The 19,241-nt window shown below is 33.3% G+C and overlaps 1 protein-coding gene across 11 annotated transcripts in view; it reads right to left on the bottom strand.

Moving 5' to 3' along the window:
* The window catches only part of LOC136031740 (RNA-binding protein 4.1-like), a 52,705-nt gene that overhangs the window by 17,708 nt on the left and 15,756 nt on the right, over nucleotides 1–19,241 (bottom strand). For 8 of the 11 annotated variants that reach the window (XM_065711447.1, XM_065711451.1, XM_065711454.1 and 5 more), the window contains exons 6-12: nucleotides 13,288–13,376; nucleotides 10,269–10,380; nucleotides 7,328–7,513; nucleotides 6,818–6,969; nucleotides 4,851–5,293; nucleotides 3,137–3,307; nucleotides 1,012–1,271 (exon numbers count right to left, since the gene is read on the bottom strand). In XM_065711447.1, coding sequence (XP_065567519.1) covers nucleotides 13,307–13,376 — 70 coding nt within the window. In that variant the 3' untranslated portion in view covers nucleotides 1,012–1,271; nucleotides 3,137–3,307; nucleotides 4,851–5,293; ... (2 more) ...; nucleotides 10,269–10,380; nucleotides 13,288–13,306. Of the gene's footprint in view, nucleotides 1–1,011; nucleotides 1,272–3,136; nucleotides 3,308–4,850; nucleotides 5,294–6,817; nucleotides 6,970–7,327; nucleotides 7,514–10,268; nucleotides 10,381–13,287; nucleotides 13,377–15,564; nucleotides 15,826–19,241 lie in introns of those variants that run through there. The other 3 variants (XM_065711448.1, XM_065711449.1, XM_065711458.1) reach the window with 3 other exon arrangements.

The following is a 19,241-nucleotide window of genomic DNA, read 5'->3' as shown; positions in this document are numbered from 1 at the left end:
TAGTCCCCTTTCTCCTAGGACCCGGGACTAATGTTTTTAAAAAGCTGATTAAAAGTTTCTTTTTACGTGTCGGTTCCAAAAAATACATTTACAAAATAACATAGAACCAAAAACCGCCAAAAACTCAAAAGCTTAATCGGACTTCTAGCTTCAATACGTTATGTAGGTTTATCTAAAACTCTGGGTCAGATTTAGTATGTTGGAGAGGCAATGTGGTCATTATCTTTAATTTATGAGAAATTTGAGGTGAATAGCTTGTAAAAATAGAAAACCTATCATTCCAATAACAGTACTGATATTCACTCGTAAGACAGAATAGTACAAAAATCAATAATTTTTGATAACAAGAGCCAAGAGCTCATATGACCCTTGTGACGAGGTCGAAACCTCTAATTAAACTCGGTACTAGAGTTATCGATTTTGCTGTTCTTTGTTTATTGGCAATTATTACAAAAATAATTAGATGCCAAAAAATAACTTTTATAATGCATGTCTTTGACGTACTACAGCAAGTCAGTTCCTTAAGTTTCTATGCTACACACTGCTCTTTAAGTATAATACCATGAAATGTATTTTTCATAACCTAGAGGGGGATATCTCAAGGGTGGGCCGTTTTTTGGAGAACACTCCAATCCCCCTCTTCTCTAGAATGGCTGTTCTTAAAGTATTCGTTAGTAAGATAAGCCACACACCAAACTTGCCTCAAGATTTCAGCATCAGTACAACAATTTACAGATCACGTTTCTTTTATACGCAACAGGTTTCAGATTCATTCCAAGATGGGTTCTTTATTCAATTTACAACATTTTTCTTTAATGGGGCAGGAAACGAAGGAGAATGTTAAAAGGGAGGGAAAGGGAGAGGATAGTTGATAATAAATATAAAAGAAAGCACTGAACAACAGATGTGGAGCTAAAAGCAGAAAAACTATCATGGGAATTCTCGAGTCAAACCATGCAGTTTAGGCTAGCATGATATAGAGCTCTTAATGCAGATGTGAGAATTGCTTACCAGTGAATATACCACGGATATGCAACCGAACTTCCATAAAATTCTTTGCTTCAATCATATCTCTTTCCTCTACGTCTTCAAAAGCCCTGGCCGGGCTAAGTGATAACGTTGCCAGAATTCAAAGTATGGGGAAAATTGTCATTAGGATAACCAGCTTGTAGGAATCTATTGGACCAAGATGGTCTTCTTGGCATATAAAAACTGTCAGCATCATCTAAGCCTTTCTCTCCATTTTAAATGTTGTCATCAGTGTCTTCAAACTTAAATAAATATAGAAATAAATGCACTGATCAACTAAATCAAGGATTGCAAGTTGTTGTGAAATTATTATCAGACTGCCAGGGAAACCTAAATGTATAATCATATAGATCATATAGCAACAGGTGTTCATCAGATGTTAATATTGAAGTATTAAGGACATTAAAATGAAAACTTTTACACCCCATGGCTCCATCTTAGGTCTATTTATGGCTGAAAATCAGAATTATGTATGATTTTCATTTGGTTACGACATGGTATTTCAACTATTAAGACTTTTTCGTCCCTTAAATTCTCCCCTTTATTGCCACACAATCGCGAAGAGAAACAGGTGAAATCTTTTCCTGTTTACACAAAAAAATGAACCGAACGTTGTCACTTATTATGGCTCCATCTTAGGTCTATTTATTGCTGAAAATCAGAATTATGTATGATTTTCATTTTGGTTACGACATGGTATTTCAACTATTAAGACTTTCTCGTCCCTTAAATTCTCCCCTTTATTGCCATACAATCGCATAGAGAAACAGGTGAAAACTTCCTGTTTACACAGAAAAAATGAACCGAACGTTGTACGACCAAATTTACATGCATTATAGGGTCACTTATTTCAATTATCAATTGATTGATATAACAATTTGCCACTGAACAAATAAAGCCTACTAAGAATATATCAAAAATAAGTTTAAAAAATTATGTTTTTGGAATCAGAAGAAAAAAAGATGACATATCATCTTTTAGTTTACGTTTACATCAATAGTTTACTAAAGAGATAATAAAACAAAATAGGACAGCCTAATGGTCTTTCTAAATGTATTCTCCTACAGTTCTCACACTTAGTTAAACATGAAATTCGATAAGTCATATAACTTCACATTTGCATCAAAAATTGAGTTCCCAGGTTTTCATAATTTTCAAAAACGTATGTGGTTGTCTATTCTTTTTTGTTTTTATTTATTTACCGAAAAGAGAAATCGGAAAGTTCACCATGCGTTTGCAAATAGATTAAGAGCTTTGGCAGAAGTTTGAAGGTCAAACCTGAAACAGTCAAACAAGGAAGTAGGCTGAAATCATCTAGGGCTCTAGAAAAGAAATCAGCCATTTTGTGAAAGTTTTACACCAGGATTAAAATATGAGTGAGCGATTTTAATTTCGAACTGCATCATTCAATCTGGGGAACTCTAAATGAATCTTCATATTCTGCAATAGGCAAGCCTTTTACCCTGGAGTTTTCCACAGGGGGCGTGACAAGCCAAAATATTACATCTCCATTTTTGAAGTCATAAACTGTAGGGTTCGAATTTATTGCCAAAAATTCTTTGTAGATATCTAAAAAGGAAGAATTCCGAACAAGTTTCATAATCAACTTTTTAAGCGCACTAAAAATCCGTTTAAAAAGTTTCAAGTTAATTAAGAATTACAAAAAAACGACAAAATATACTTATTAACTCATAAAGGAATTCGAACAAGGCTTTAGTTTAGTTAAAAATAAAAATGATTTTTTTTCATTGAAATTTTTTCTTTTTTCTTTCAAATCATTGTTAGCGTAGAGACTTTTAATAAGAACCGAAATTTTATACAGAATGCTCACATAGACCCTTACCTAGATGGTGGAATTGGGGAAGAAACTATTTCTAATTTAATCTGATCTGGTCCCTGATACGCTTGCCAACTTTCACCGTCCTAGCTTATCTGGAAGTGCCCGAACAAGCAACACTAGGACCGACAGACAGAAATTGCGATCGCTATATGTGACTTGGTAAATTCCAAGTGCCATAAAAAGTCTAAAGCTTGTCTACGTTGAAAAAATATTTACTCAAGAAAAATATTCGGGTCCCATCTTTAATAAAAAAACAAAATGACTTACGGTTAAACCCACGACAAGCTCTGCTGATATTCTCTTTTAAGGTATGTGTGTAACTTGAATAGAATCAACAATCAATTGGCTAACCCAAACCTTTGAAATCAGCATTCTTCTATAACTGATGGAGGAATCCAGCAGATTTCCTTGGCCGCTTTCATTTCCACAGTCTGGCCTCTATTAAAAAGAAAACTAATTAATATCATGCTGCAATGTGTACCCAAAAGTACAGGGAGGATATGTCGTTTATTTTCAGTTCCGTCTTGAAACAAATATGGACCCTCACTTTATTCAGGCCAATGTGGTATCATCATAATTACTTGAAAATACATATTTAAGAAATGAAGCAGATTAAGAAGTGAAACTTGTCGGACAAAAAAGCATTAAGACGCCACGATTGTTATGGTAATAACGAACCTAAAAAATACCCAGTTTATAAAGAGAAAAGTACCCCTCCCCCCTTTCCGCGCTTATCCAATACGTTGGCCAGTTGACATACATAAAAATAAAGAATAACAAAACCCGTAACATTTGCTACGGTTACACTGAAGTAACATAAATACTCGTGTACGAAGAGAAACCCAACTCCCTTTTAGTCGAATTCTTTAACCATTTGGAATCACATTTGAATCTAATGCCGAGTTTTCACCTAGAAACGTAACTTGAATCCATCACATTTTATTCTCAGTAACTTACTTTTTACCAACGGGAATTGAAGTCTAAACGTCGCTCTCCAACCGGTGACCCCAAGATTAGTAGTGCTTCTTTACTATCCGCACTAGTCAGGCTCATTAATTAATTTTGTCAAGTATGATACATTCATATATACAAGTAAAGAGGCTCTTGATATGGTTTAACTCGGATTACGGAGAATCGACAATAGTTTGTAGGTAAGGATGATAGAAGTATGACAGAAAACACTGTTCTGTTGTAGTTTTTTAAAACTCTGACAGATAATTCAAATAGCTGTGGTATTAGCTGTAGAAAACATTCAACTGAGTGTTGTTTGATTTGAATTAAGAGTTCGAAAAACTTCCATTTTCAAGTCAACAAAATTCTAAAAAAGCTTCATTTCATTTCACTACTGAAATCTTAACATTTGAAACCTCTTCTCAAATAGATATCTAGATTAAATTCTTTCTTCGAAAGATATTTTTTCAATAAAGAACAGAAGATTGGCTTTTAATTAGACATGCCAAAGAGAATTCACATCACAATGGATGGTTTGTCATTTTCCCCTGACGAATCGGCCGAGTTCTAGATGGGGCTTTGATATCTTGGAGAAGTGGTTGAGTTATGCAAACAGAAGTATCTGGAATGAACTCAGAGAGTAAAAGTTAACCCGGGAAGATGTTTTCAAGCCAATATCTCTGCCTTTTTTAAAGTCAGAGATGGCATCGAAGACGGATTTTTTCAATATCTAAATTGTGACAAAACGTTTTTTACCAAACGTTTCGTTCACCAGCTCCTGGAGATAGCAAGAAGCCTTTAATATAGAATTTTTTCAATAAATTACACCTTTTCTGTCAGGACTTAAACTTTAGCTTGAGGGGAGAGATTAAACCAGAACAAAATTACCCCGATCTAAAGGGTTCCTTGGGATTTAATATCGATGGGTTCTTTGTTTGTTTGTAATAAACAATAAAGCTCTACTTTAGGTTGAAATAAACCAAAGATTTTTTACCAATAAAAATTACTAAAATGATATAATAAAAATTACCTATAAATAAGCAGGGATTCAATGACTAACGACCTGAGTAGAAGCTTCAGATAAAATGAGAACAACCAATGCCTTCCTCATAAAGCAAAGCACAGACATAGTAAGGATTGCTACACACAGAATGCCAAGCATCTACCAATCCATAATTCCAGAGAGGGCTCATTTGATTGGAAATTGAAAGTACTAGTTCATTTTCTAAGAGTAAAACTGATAGTAGGGCAGTTAGCTCCCCCACACCTTTTTTTCCCCAAATATATTACATAAAAATTTTGAGATAACCATTTTGTTAAAAATACTTCAAAGATTATGAATTAAAAACTCTGGTGTCGACACAACTACACGAGCCATTTGAGCCATCTACACGAGCCATTTGAGCTTCTTAGAGTTGCTGTACTTCTCAAATGATTGAAAGCCATATTCGTCATAAGATGGATAAAAGCAGCCTAGAAATTAAAGCAATAATAGTAAATAACAGTAACTAGATATTTAATTAATATTGCCAATCTGCTCGAATTCAGTGATTAAATCCTAATCATAGCCTCAGGCTCGTTAGGTGTCCTAAGAATGATCATCATATATGGTAGATGTATTGCAATAAAAATTTTGTTCTTTTCTGGCAATATTACACTTCAGAACTTCCATTTGGTTAGCTTCTTTTTTGGGTTAGTGGATTAGAACTAGTTGTTTCACTATTATCACTGGCCACTCCCTTTACAATACTTATTAGCCAACAGTATAGCCAGAAAGAGGACAGAATAAAAAAACACACATAGCGTATACTCTTTTGTTAGAATCAGATGCCTACTAACTATATAATGAAAAATACTCGTTCAGTAGGATGGCAACGTTGCTTTCAGGTCACGATATATATTTACTTAATTTACAATTTTTGAAGGTAATGTGCGTCTAAGCGTTCATTCAGTTAGGTGAGCTACAATAGTAATGCCATAGAAATAGCACACTATGACAAATGACGAACAGAAAAAAACAAAAAATTAATAATAATAATAATAATACACTATTTTATATTGCTTAGTGGATTTATTTTTTTGTAAAACAGAAATATTTCAACAACAAAAAAGGGTAGGAGATGCAAAAAGAGAAAAGGGGGAAGAGAAAACAAAAAAATGAAACAAGACAATTGAAATCCTCCATTTTAGGTGCAGTTTTTCAAATTTATCAATGATTCCCAAGTCTATGACTTTAAATTGTCGCCTTCATAATATTTTCTTCTTTTTAATAAAAAACACTTCTTAAGAATTATTCTGTATTATTGGTTAAGATTTTTCAAAAGTGCTACAATGTGTGGTATTACGATCCGTATTTTTGAGACACCAGAGGAAGCCGTAATTCATCAATTTTTCAAAGCGACTTGGAATTTCAACATAGATTTAAATCCTATAAATTAAGAAACAAATCTAAAACTAAATTGTACAGCGGAAAGAAAATTTCCCGGAGATACAAAACATCAACTCTACAATACTATTAATAAATAGCAAACTAAAAGAAAGTCCAAAGGAAAAATAAATTTTTCCTTCAGGCAAAATTATGTCTAATAATATGAAACTTCCCTTTTTATTTTTACTATTGATTAAAAATGTACTGCTCGCATTATTTTCCTATTGTACTTATAATTGCAGCAGCAAGAGGTATTTTCTTCCTTACCTGAAATCTAACATTCAGGGCATCAGGCATCATCACCTTGCATCTAAGATTCGTGGGAATTTTTAAGAATAGGTGTCTAAAATTAGATTTCTAACTTCCTTAACTTGACATGGGTAATTGTGCTTTCAATCGGACATACCAACCAGCCCACATTTGAACTTATATCTCCTTGTTGTTTCTGCTAAATAAAATTAAACGGGTGAGATTTTTTTTTTCATTTTTTAGATTTTTTTTTTACTTTCATTTTTAAATTTAATTTTGAGATAAATTAAAAGGCTGAGACAAAACTGAAGAAACATTACCTTAACTGGAGAAGATTCCTTGAAAAACCATCCAAGAGTCTTCAAGCGGAAGAAGGCCAAGAAACAGTCTTCCAGTGTCCAAGTCTACGTTAATTCACTTTTCTTATGAAACAAATGAACGTCACATTTGTGATGAAAGTGGTATAGGAAATCTAGGAAGTAAAAATAGAAATAAATAATCATAATATGGCGTCTGTAATATAGTAATAATCTTTTCAAATTCAGTTTTCAAACGCTAATCATAGCCCTAAGCTCGTTAGGTGTCCTAAGAATTATCATCATATACCGTAAATTCATTACAATCACTTTTTTTTGTTAAATAAAAACAAAGCATTTATAGATTACCTTCTCATACAGAGTAATTTTGTTTGTTGAAAGCCTTTCTTTTTGTTAAATTCCTGTCCGCTATAAGCATACTATTAAGGATTATTTTGAACATTAAGACTTCCCTAAATCTATCTTTTGCATAGCAATGCTCTGTAGTATTAGAAAAAATTGCTTAAAAATTACCTATATCAGCCAGTATTCTGAGTCGGCAAAAACAGAACCATCAAACGGAACAGAGACATGTCAGAATTCGTCAATATCTTCGTTAGGCGGCTCACTGTCGTGTCGATGTAGTAAGGTGTTCCATAAATTTAATTAATATCAAAGCCACACAGGTCATTATCATCAGCGAGAAGAGACACAAATAGCCTGAAAAGTAGACCCTAGCAATAGAAGATGATATTTAGGCATTAACAATGTGGTTGGCATTTTTTTTAAATTCAGTTTAAAAATACTAATCAAAGCCTTAAGCTCGTTAGGTGTCCTAAGAATGATCATCATGCTAATTAAATATATCGTAATTTTAGTTTTTTTGTTCCTTTCTTTTAAAGGCAATATTATAATTTTGCTTTTCCAAACTCTTAGCAGACCTACTTTTACTACTAACTTTACTGGCTGTATGATTTTCACTGTTCAATAATACCACTAAAGGGTGGGCATTTTGAACTTTCCAGCATATCTTTCTTCCTTTAAAAATTGACTTAATTCACTTACACTAAATGTTCCCAAACTAAAGTTTAAATTTCCTTTGATTGGCAACAAGGTAGTGTCATCATCCAGATTTCATCATCCAGTTTTTTCTGTTCCTTTCTTTTAAAGGCAATATTATAATTCTGTTTTTTCAAACTCTTAGCAGACCTACTTTTACTACTATCTTTACTGGCTGTATCATTTTCACTGTTCAATAATACCAATAAAGGGTGGGCATTTTGAACTTTCCAGCATATCTTTCTTCCTTTAAAAATTAACTTAATTCACTTACACTAAATGTTCCCAAACTAAAGTTTAAATTTCCTTTGATTGGCAACAAGGTAGTGTCATCATCCAGTTTTTTCTGTTCCTTTCTTTTAAAGCCAATATTATAATTCTGTTTTTTCAAACTCTTAGCAGACCTACTTTTACTACTATCTTTACTGGCTGTATCATTTTCACTGTTCAATAATACCAATAAAGGGCGGGCATTTAAAACTTTCCAGCATATCTTCCTTCCTTTAAAAATTGACTTAATTCACTTACACTAAATGTTCCCTAATTAAAGTTTAAATTTCATTTGATTGGCAACAAGGTAGTGTCATCGTCCAGATTTCATCATCCAGTTTTTTCTGTTCCTTTCTTTTAAAGCCAATATTATAATTCTGTTTTTTCAAACTCTTAGCAGACCTACTTTTACTACTATCTTTACTGGTTGTATCATTTTCACTGTTCAATAATACCAATAAAGGGCGGGCATTTTAAACTTTCCAGCATATCTTTCTTCCTTTAAAAATTGACTTAATTCACTTACACTAAATGTTCCCTAACTAAAGTTTAAATTTCATTTGATTGGCAACAAGGTAGTGTCATCATCCAAATCAACTTCAACTCATCAATTTTCTATCGCAATTACTACTGGCCACATCACTGTCACTACTGATCACCGCTGCATTACATCATTATTGATTTCAACAAACTTTGAGTTTGGATCTTACGGGATTGAAGTTTAAGTTCGAAAGACTTATCTTTGAATTAGAATTAAGTGGTTGTTGGCATCAAGCCCAGACTAGTCGTAGAAAAACCCTAGACAGATAGTCCGAGTGGGTGAGAGGGGCAAATGTGGCATAAGCCCTTATTAGGATTGTATTAAAATGATGTCAGTTCATTTGTTCATAGATAATTATTTGTCCAATAAGACTCATACTTACTCCCGCCGGTTACCCGTGCCATTTAGCCAGACTTGGAAAACTATAGGTTTCATCGTTCGCCTGCGAGTCCAGAGGACTTGTTGGTCATGTGTCAATTTTGACAGGGTATTCCACCTTTAGACTACAAGCAGCCAAGCCTATTAGGCTTAGGTTTCACTTGTTCGTCTGTGAGTCAGAGCGACTTCAGTCCCAGATTTTGCACCTTAGTCCAGTGGACATTACCCGTCACGCATCAATCCAAAATTAATCCGATTGTTTCATCCCTTAGTTCTGCCCTAGGAATGACACAAAGACGGATGATAGATAAACTTATTTATCAACAAATGAACTGATATCATTTTTATACAATCCTAATAAGGGCTTGCTAAATTTGTTCCTCTCACTCGCTCAGACTCTGTCTTGGCTTTTTTTTTGCAATTAGCCATGGCTTGATGCCCATAACTACTTGATTATAATTTAAAATCAACAGTTTCAAAATCCAGTAGTTGTTGGCATCAAGCTATGGCTAATTGTAGAAAAAGCCAAGACAGAGAGTCCGAGTGAGTGAGAGGGGCAAACCTGGCATATAAAGAGATATTATTCTAACTTTTCAAGTCTGTTTGACTAAAAAGAAGACTTCCTCACTTTATTTGCTGAGATACGTAATTATTATACAAATTTAAATATACAAAATACAAACTTCAATTTCTGTTTTTATTAAATTTTTATTAAATGTATTTATGTTCTACTAGACTCGGATAGACAGTCAACTAATGGGACATTGAAATCAAATTAAAAAGTAGAATACCACCATTGTCATACTAACATAATGTATCATTTTATACAATGCTGTAAGTTATGCCAGCTTTCCCTCTCACAGGTACCATCCCTCTTGATTTTACTCTAATTAGCCATAGCGCTCCAGTATTCCATCACTTTCTCCAAGTTGATTTTAATTCAAAAAATTAACGGACGTGTCTCAATAAGTCACAAAATGCTTTGTCATACAATACCATACATTGTTTACGACCAAACATAAATCTTGGGTAACTATTTTCTAAGCCACAAAAAAGAGTCCCCCCACTTTTGTGCCAAAGATATTAACCAAGCCGTTAACAATTAAAAGACTAATTCCAAAGCACGAAATTCACGAAATTAATTCGATAATACAAAATTAATTCCAAAATACGATCATATAAAACATAAGGAATCACAGGAAATAAATGTGATAAAAAGAACCATACCTTGATTACCACTGACAATACATTTAATTCTTATCTTCTGTCTCCCCAAATCTTCAATAGTATTGAGACTTACTGGTTTGTCGATAGTCACAGGAATGATTTAAACCCCTAACTGTAAAGAGGAAAATCCTTATTACCAAAAACATAGGGAAATACACATGCAACAATGAACAGATAGCATTCAATCAGGTAACGGAAATTTTTTGAATCAAAATAATGTCATATCTGCGGGGTTGTATCATCATAATAAAATTGTTTCATTGGACAAAAGAATATCAAGACAGGGTTGCAACCATTTTCTTAATAAACTTCCCCAAAGCCTGGCTAAAAGATACCCAAGCTTTTGAGGTATGAAGCAAATAAAGCAATATACCCCCGACCACTCTTTATTCATTGACGCATTGTAAAACCGTTTTTTCGTTAGTTTCTTTCAGTCTAGCGTGAGACAAGTTAGAGAAGTGACAGAATAGATAGAAAATATATAATTTGGGCTATATATTTGCACATTAGGGAGTGGGGGAGGGGTAAAGATTTGAATAGTATGAAGTAAGAAAACAATTCTTACTTCGTAATATGCAGAATAATTCTACCTAACACATTAGGCATGCAGACCCGCAATACTTTACCCCCCTCCAAATGTGGAAATGTATAGCCCGTATTTGTTTCTAAAATATTATATTTTCAAAATACTTAGGCATATTTCACTAGGATTGAGCATCAATGAAACAGGTTCTACTTATATGAAGAATATTAGGTCTGGGGTATATCATTGAAGTACCAAATACTTCATTATTGGACACATTAGCGGACAACAGCGCCTCTTGTGTGCTATAGATGAAAGATTTTCCTGGGACGATCTTTTCCTGGTACCCAAACATTTTTCTCTGCGACTTTCCTGAGCGTTATTAACTGTTGGCAGCGTGACCTGATGTTGACATGGACCAAAAACCAGAGATCATACTCCCCAGCCGCCTCACTTACTCCAATAACACCATCAACTTTTGGAATTTGGGAACTTGGCAGTTGTGTGGGTGCCAAACACATTGAAGATTTTCGATTTTTTTTTAAATTTAGGATTTTCAAATCCAGCTTTTTTTCAAATCCCTGTATCAGTAAGTAGTCGAAGTCAACTTTCATACATCCATAAAGACGACTTAACTACTGAATGACTCCAAACAAAACGCATACAAGGGTAAAGCAATTAAAACATAGAGAACGCATAAACATTCATAGTAACTCTTCTGCTGCTTGTGAACCCTCCTGTAAGTGTAACTATGTCTATATGATTAAAGACTCCTTCAATATTTTCAAATACAGATCACAATAAAACTTGTTGTACACATGTACAACAAGAGCGTAATTTGCTAAGGGGCAGGCAGCTGCCCCCTCTACCAGACCTGTTTGCCTCTCCTAAACATAAATTTGGTTTTTGCAAAAAATCTGGTCAAAATTAAGATAAGCCTGCATAATTCAGATCCAGAGAAACATGCCAGCTTTCTTAAGTACATCTTTGCCTTTATGGTAATATATGACGTTTTTCGTTTTCACTGTCATTTTGCTCCATCTTTGCCCCCCCCCAAAAAAGAAAAAATTACACGACTGATATACAATTATCTCCCCAGCAGGCTCTTAACCTCGGTGTCGTAAGTAGACATCGACCTTGAGCGTTTATCGCATAAAAAAAACGAACAATTATTGAAAATATATTCCTTTCGGGGTAAGAAGTCATTTGTGTATCAAAACCTCAATATGGAGTAAAAGATGGGCCCTTTTTCTCTTATTAAATGAGCATTTTTGACGTTAAAATGCTCATTTAGTGATTTTCATTCACTGCACATGTCAGTTCAAGGCCTATGTTCTATTTGAAAAAATCTCCAAGTTTTACTACATCAACGAAAGATAAAATTTTGTTATTGCTCCCTAGCTGAGATTCAATTCCATCATATCAATTATATTTTGAAATTTGGCGTAAAGGGACAACGTGATTCTCGCTCAATGAAGGGATAGATCTAAAACTAAAGAATCATATGATGAGTACTCTTATCTTTTGGTTGTAGGCTATAGGTACAGGCTCATCACGTTTGTCCTTAACAGATGGAGCATAAGCCAATACTAGGCGTTAAAAGTGAATTGGGGTGCTCGTATATTTTTTTGAGGTCTATAACGCAAACTTAAAAATATAAAATTATGTATAATTCGAGAAAAATCATCACTTTTCTCCATATCACCAGTTTCAGACGAAGCTGTTTAAACGGCATTTATTTATGAGTATATTTTTTTGACAATTCCATTTTAAATTCGAACTATATACGAGTCCTGCACTAACAAAATATTGTTCACTACGAGAGCAGACCCAAGCGAAGCGAGAACCGAGACCACGGGCCAACAGAGTTGACAAAAAACGGCTTTTTAGTTGCCGAAAGAACCACGAGGTGGCTTTTTTTTTTTTTTTTAGCTATCCATAATCTCTTTTTAGCAATGATAATATCCATAATCATATCCAAACTATATTATCGTTTTTTTTAGGCTCAGACTATATACTAGAAAATATAAAAACAGTATGTAGTTTCGAGAAAACCCATATCAACAGAGTAAAACAACTGTGATCAATCGGCACTTTGTTTACGGGTAACATTTTAGACATTTTTATTTATTTAAACTATATAATAGCAAGATTATTACCAACTACGAGAGCCGAAGGCCTGAGAACAGACTCAAACCAAGTAAGGACCTCAAGCAAGCAGATAGGCGACAAAAGACGGCTTTTTGCTTGTCAAAAGACCTGCAAGGCGACCTTTTAGGTACCTTTGACAGAAATATGAGACACAAGCAACAAAAAATTAAAAATACTTCAAAACCAACAACTCTTGTATAAAGTTACAAATAATGCTGTTGTACTAACAACTCACTGCAGCACCAAGTTACCTTGAGCCCAACACAGGTACGCTCGTTCCTTCTCCACCTCAAGAGTTAAAATAATTAAGTAAATAAAATTAAATTAAGAAGGAAAAAATCTTACCTAAAATTATAAATAATTCTCAGCCATATGGAGCATACTGCAGACATTGTCGGCGCTCCATCCAAGAGTCATGAGTGATCGTTTCTTTTCTACCAATAGAAATTGACATTTTAATATGCCAATAGTCATCATGCAGTACTTCTTAATTCTACTTTTTCAGTGTCTTCTTTAGGAATTTTTTTTCATATTTTTTTTTCATTTCTAGCCCATTCCACAAATTTTTATTTTGCAGACAATTGTGAGAAGCTGTTGAAAGTACTGAGCTTAAAACAGCTACTTTTTATCTTTTTTCGGCTAAATTTCAATTTTATCTTTTTCAGGCTAAATTTTGATCAAATTCGTTTTCACCTTCCTTTTGGAGATAAAATTTCCATTAAGTGCTACTTGGGTACGAAAACTTAGATGGGAGTTAACGAAAATTTTTCTTTTCAAAATATGGATGGTGAGTTCTATAATTTGTAATTTGCCTCATTAAGCCTCATGAACTATAAAACCCTTAACCGTGTTCATAAATAGGACATCTCTAGTGCCAACAGTCAATGAAGACCGAGTGAACAAGAAGATTTATACGATTTTTTAGAACCACACAACAACGTTCATGGTTTTTGTAGATTTTCATAACTTCTAAAATAAAGCAATCCTAGGGTTTCTTTAACGTCCTAAACCATATAAGCCCTTTTCCCCCGCCAGTACACAGGACCACCTACAAATACAAGCCTAGAAATAAACATCAGAAATTAATTAAAAATTGAAATTAAAAAAATTGAAAAATTGAAACAGGTTAGAAACGATTCTAGATCGGGTAAAGATAAAATCAGGTATAACCCCTGGGGAGTGTCAAGGGGGGATCTGCATCAAAACTTTTACTTTTATTCCTGTTTAATTTCCACGTAAATAACGAGTTCTTTACAACAATCACGGGAGGTGGAAGTGGTCCCAATGTGAATGTGTCCCTTATTCCTAAGTGAGCAACTATAATTTAGAGATAATATAAGAACCATAAAATAATCCAGCTAATTTGACTTACAGAAAAATGTAACAGTATAAAAGACAAAATGTGATTCAAACTAATTTCTTTTATACAGAGCAAATCTAGCGAGCAATATATTGGGTCTTAACATCCTGCAAGGATAATTTCAACTGAGATTCGACGTTTGCTATGAAAATCACAAAAAAAACACAATGATAACCTTGTGATTAGAACAAGAAAAAAAAACAGTACCATAAAAAATTATTTTCGTTCGTTGCACCATTTGTTTTATACGTTCCTGACTTGTCAACAAAATAATTAACATGTTGATAAACAGTCACGCGCACATGAAGAAGTTTCTGCTTGAATTTTAAGAAAAGGAGAAGGAATATGGTCAAAAAAGGTCGTTTGAAATTATAATTTTTATAAAATCCCTAGTTCAGTCATTGGTCAATTATTTGCTTCTTGGGACAGTTGACTTTTAGGATCATAGCAGCTCAGCGCTATACTAATCTGCATAAATTAAAAAAAAATTTAAAATGTACTAAAGTTACTCCTACTGTTATCAAACAGGAAGGGTGTGCGAAAGCACAGGATGGCTGGCCCCCAACCCCCCATTGCGCTTCCCGGCTGAAGAGCCAAGAAACGGAGATCAGCACCGCCGGTACGGACTGCAAAGTCTAATGCCGTATCCTTTACCTTTTTTTTACTGTTATCAAGGGGAAGTAGTTTATTTAAAGAAGTTTTTTTTTGCATCCAAGGTTATGAGCAGACTCACTAAAATTAATCGATGCTTTAGGCATAAAGCTGCATTCTAAATACCGAAATACGCCTCAATAGGCCTTTTCCTAATTTGAGCTTGATTTGACCTTATTTGACCTACATTGATTTATCATAAACGATTATATATTTTTTTACGAATCCTGGTAGTCAATATTTATCACACTTCCCATCACCAGAAATTAACAGAATACCAGCAAGATCCGCACGGTTCTAAAATTCGTCAAAAACTATTTTATAATAAGAACAGAGATGTTTAAAAGATAACCCCATAACAACGTTTGGGTTCAAATTGGATATTAATAAGGCAAGGTAGATCAGCAAGAGGAAAAAAGAACGATTTAACATACACTGCCTTATCGATCGTCTCATTGCGCACTGCTTAGTAAACGGTTTTCAATTATCTCACAAGCCATGCACAGCGCCCATGAGCGCGAAAACGACGATATTACTGACAATTCCCAAAATTAATGGTCAACAGACTAATATAATCTTCCGTTTTATATTACATTAATAGATAAGAAAAGTGAATAGTGACCAATGTATTTAAGAGTAGAAAACATCAACACACACTTTTTCTAAAAAGAGAACTAATATATCAAATAATATACAGATAGGTAAATAATATAAGAAATTGAAAAACCGGACGCTCCAACATGAACGCAAGGTGTGACGACTCCGCACCGAACTTCCATAGTCATCCGCCAATTTCCATCAAAGTCGAAAAAACACGAAAATACGCCGCTTCTTAGTACGGTGTGAACCGAGAACCTCCGACACGACCGCCACTAGTATCAAAAGAAAATAATGGATTACATAATATTCACCACCTGTAGTAAAGAACAGATATGATTATATATTGATTCTCTTATTTTCAATTTACCGACAGATTGTACTCGAGTACTAATTGTACCCTTTTCTTTACAAATTCAAAAAGAAATCTTATGAATTCCTTCACAAAGATCCTGAAATAGAGGATGCATTCCAGGTTAGACTAAACGTAACAAAAGGCAAATTTTTCATTTCAGCTATTGGGGCCACAAGAATTGAAGCGACAGAAAAGCACCTTTGAATTTACTTTGCTACAAGTTATTTTCAATATTATACCAAAAAAAAATCCAAGAGTAACACGACACGAGTTTTTGACCTGAGAGCGAAACTGCCTTGCTACTCGAACTGGTTCCAATAAAAAACGCGATTAACTATTTTCAACGCTATATAGTCGACTTATTAAAACAGTACCAGCTTAAGTCAAAGGCATTAACAAGAGAAAAATTAGCGATTTTAGTCACCTATAGTAAATAAACTATATTAGATTTTTCATCGATTAAAAAAGGTTTTGCTAGACTGGGAAATGTTTTTTCATCATTTTAATTTATCTTTGATGAAAATTAGTCATAGCTTTGATAGGCAATTTAGTTCTAAATGACCTGTCAACGGTATAGCGGGGTTTATAAAAAAAAATTACGATGTTAGTAATAATTTGTTTTTTGTTTAACCTTTACTCAATGTCTCCATGAAGGGGAAAACTCACACAACAGAAAAAGAATCGACAATTGTCAAAGTGGAAAGGGTTTCATAATCTAGCAAAGGCTGAAGTTTGTTTTTCCACATAAACAAAGTTTATATTTAAGAAATGTATTTTATTTGACTCGTGAAGATTCAAGATCAAGGCAATATTTTTCAAAAATAAGCGCACACTGGATACAATTGATGAACCAACTTAAACTGAATCATAATATTTTATTTAAAGTCAAATTTCGAATTCTTCACAAAAAACTATTACGGATATTTTGAAGACTTTCCAGAATTAGCCAAGGCTTTATATAACAAGTGGCTGGAAAAACTTTGATTTTTTCTGGCTACTCTTATATATTTATTGACGATAGTGGTGGTTTCTCTTAAAGAAAACAACCCACTTTTCTAATCTGCCTAGCTTACATACGATTTAATTCAAACTTACAAATTATTCATAGTTCTTTCGGTTTGCTTTTTTCCAATGATAAAATCAAAAAAGAATAGAATCAGGCAGGACCCAAAAGGGCAACAACATATACCTAGTTCAGACAGCTGCGTTTTTCTGACATACAGCGATAAACGCAGCCACAGAGCGCGGAGCAGTTACAAAACTTCTACTCAGAGGAACTTAAAAAGGCCAATACTTTTTAACAGTCATTAAGTTAGTTGAAGTAGATGCACACTCACCATTGTCCACGGAATTATGCGGCATGGTTAACACGGATAACCCACATTTCTATTTCTTAAGATAATTCGGCTTCTAAAGTATGGCAGATATCTAGCATTAGATAACTGAGTATACAGCAGCAGATTAATTTTTCTCATTCCCCCCGATATTCCCATTTCATGAATATTTTTTTAAACTGATTCTTTTAATAGGAGCGTGATTAAAATATTCCAATGCAGCAATTAAATCACCAAGCAAAGTAAAATAGAAAATAATAAATGGTAAGAAATGAAAAGCTACCAGTTTTGAGTTGAGCCCAGCTGATTGAACCAAGGATAAAGGACTTAACTGGAGCATTTTTAGAACGTACACACGAATAAAATGACCTTGTTACAAAGATACTGTTTTCATGGTAACTACGTCAAATTCATTAAACACGGACGCTCATCAGGATAAAACTGTTCAGCAAAGCATACAAGTAATAAGGAGGAGGGGGTGGAGTGGAAACCATTATTGAAGTACTTTCAAAATCCAATTTGAAAATATAAAAAATTTATAGTCCGTGCCCCTAACTTAAAAGAAATAGCTTAATAGCACCCAAAATGAGTGATAATTAAAAAACACTACATATTTAGAAACATGGCGCAAAATACGCCCACATTGCTTTAGAACAAATAACACTCAATCCGTCCCGCCTCTGAGAATTAATAGACATTACAACACTATTTAATAAACATTTCTAGCTCATGCTTGTTTAAGCAGTACTAAAAGCTCCATTCTAATAAACTAAAAAAAAATTATCGGTGCTGTAGCTGAGGAATTACCCACTTTCATCCAATTTTTCAATTTGATTCGGCTTTTTTTGGTTATATTTGAGACAGTAGGGAGCACTAAAATCAATTTTCCCCCGGCACCACCAACCCTAGGAATGGCCCTGATTGCAAGATCCCCAGTATTTGATCGTATACTTTTGATCGTATTTGACTAACTAGGTGACAGAAGCTAAACTTTAGAATTTAAGCAGAGGTGACAGGATTATCAAAGATACTTTGAAGAGTGTGCTTTATTCAGTTTGGCTATCGAAGTTCGGAAAAAAAAAGAATATAAATTTACTTATATTTATATACAAATACAATATATATATATATATATATATATATATATATATATATATATATATATATATATATATATATATATATATATATACATACATATCTATATATATAAAAATAAGTTGTCTGTCTGTGGATGGATGGATGGATGGGTCAGGTGACGTCACCTGAAAAAACTGGATCAGGTGACGTCAAAACTGAAAAAACTAAAAAAGGCAAAAACTACAAAAAAACTAAAAACTAATAAAAAAAATAAAAAAGCTAAAAAACTAAAAAAACTAAAAAAAGGCAAAAACTACAAAAAAAACTAAAAACTAATAAAAAAGCTAAAAAACTAAAAAAACTAAAAAAAGGCAAAAACTACAAAAAAAAATAAAAACTAATAAAAAAAAATAAAAAAGCTAAAAAACTAAAAAAACTAAAAAAACTAAAAAAAAGATAAAAAACTAAAAAAACTAAAAACTAAAAAAAAAGGAAAAAACTGAAAAATAAGCTAAAAACCAATAAAAAACTAAAAAAAAAACTGAAAAAACTAAAAAAAGGCAAAAACTACAAAAAAAAACTAAAAACTAATAAAAAAAGTAAAAAAGCTAAAAAACTAAAAAAACTAAAAAAACTAAAAAAGGTAAAAAACTAAAAAAAATAAAAAATAAAAAAAAACTAAAAAAAAGGAAAAAACTGAAAAATAAGCTAAAATAAAGGTAAAAACCAATAAAAAACTAAAAAGAAAAAAAGGAAAAAACTAAAAAAAATTTTCATCTAAAAAACTAAAAAAAACTAAAAAAGGTAAAAACTAAAAGAACTAAAAAAGAAAAAAATAAATGACGAAACTCAAAGAGAAAGCGACCAGGACAAAAGGAATGTTCGATTAGCAATCAACAAAGCACCGGGACACACGGAGTAT

Source organism: Artemia franciscana, chromosome 10 (genome assembly GCF_032884065.1).
Source record: "Artemia franciscana chromosome 10, ASM3288406v1, whole genome shotgun sequence".
NCBI lineage: Eukaryota > Metazoa > Arthropoda > Branchiopoda > Anostraca > Artemiidae > Artemia > Artemia franciscana.
The sequence above is the reverse complement of the archived record's forward strand: the minus strand, read 5'-3'. Positions and strand labels throughout refer to the sequence as shown.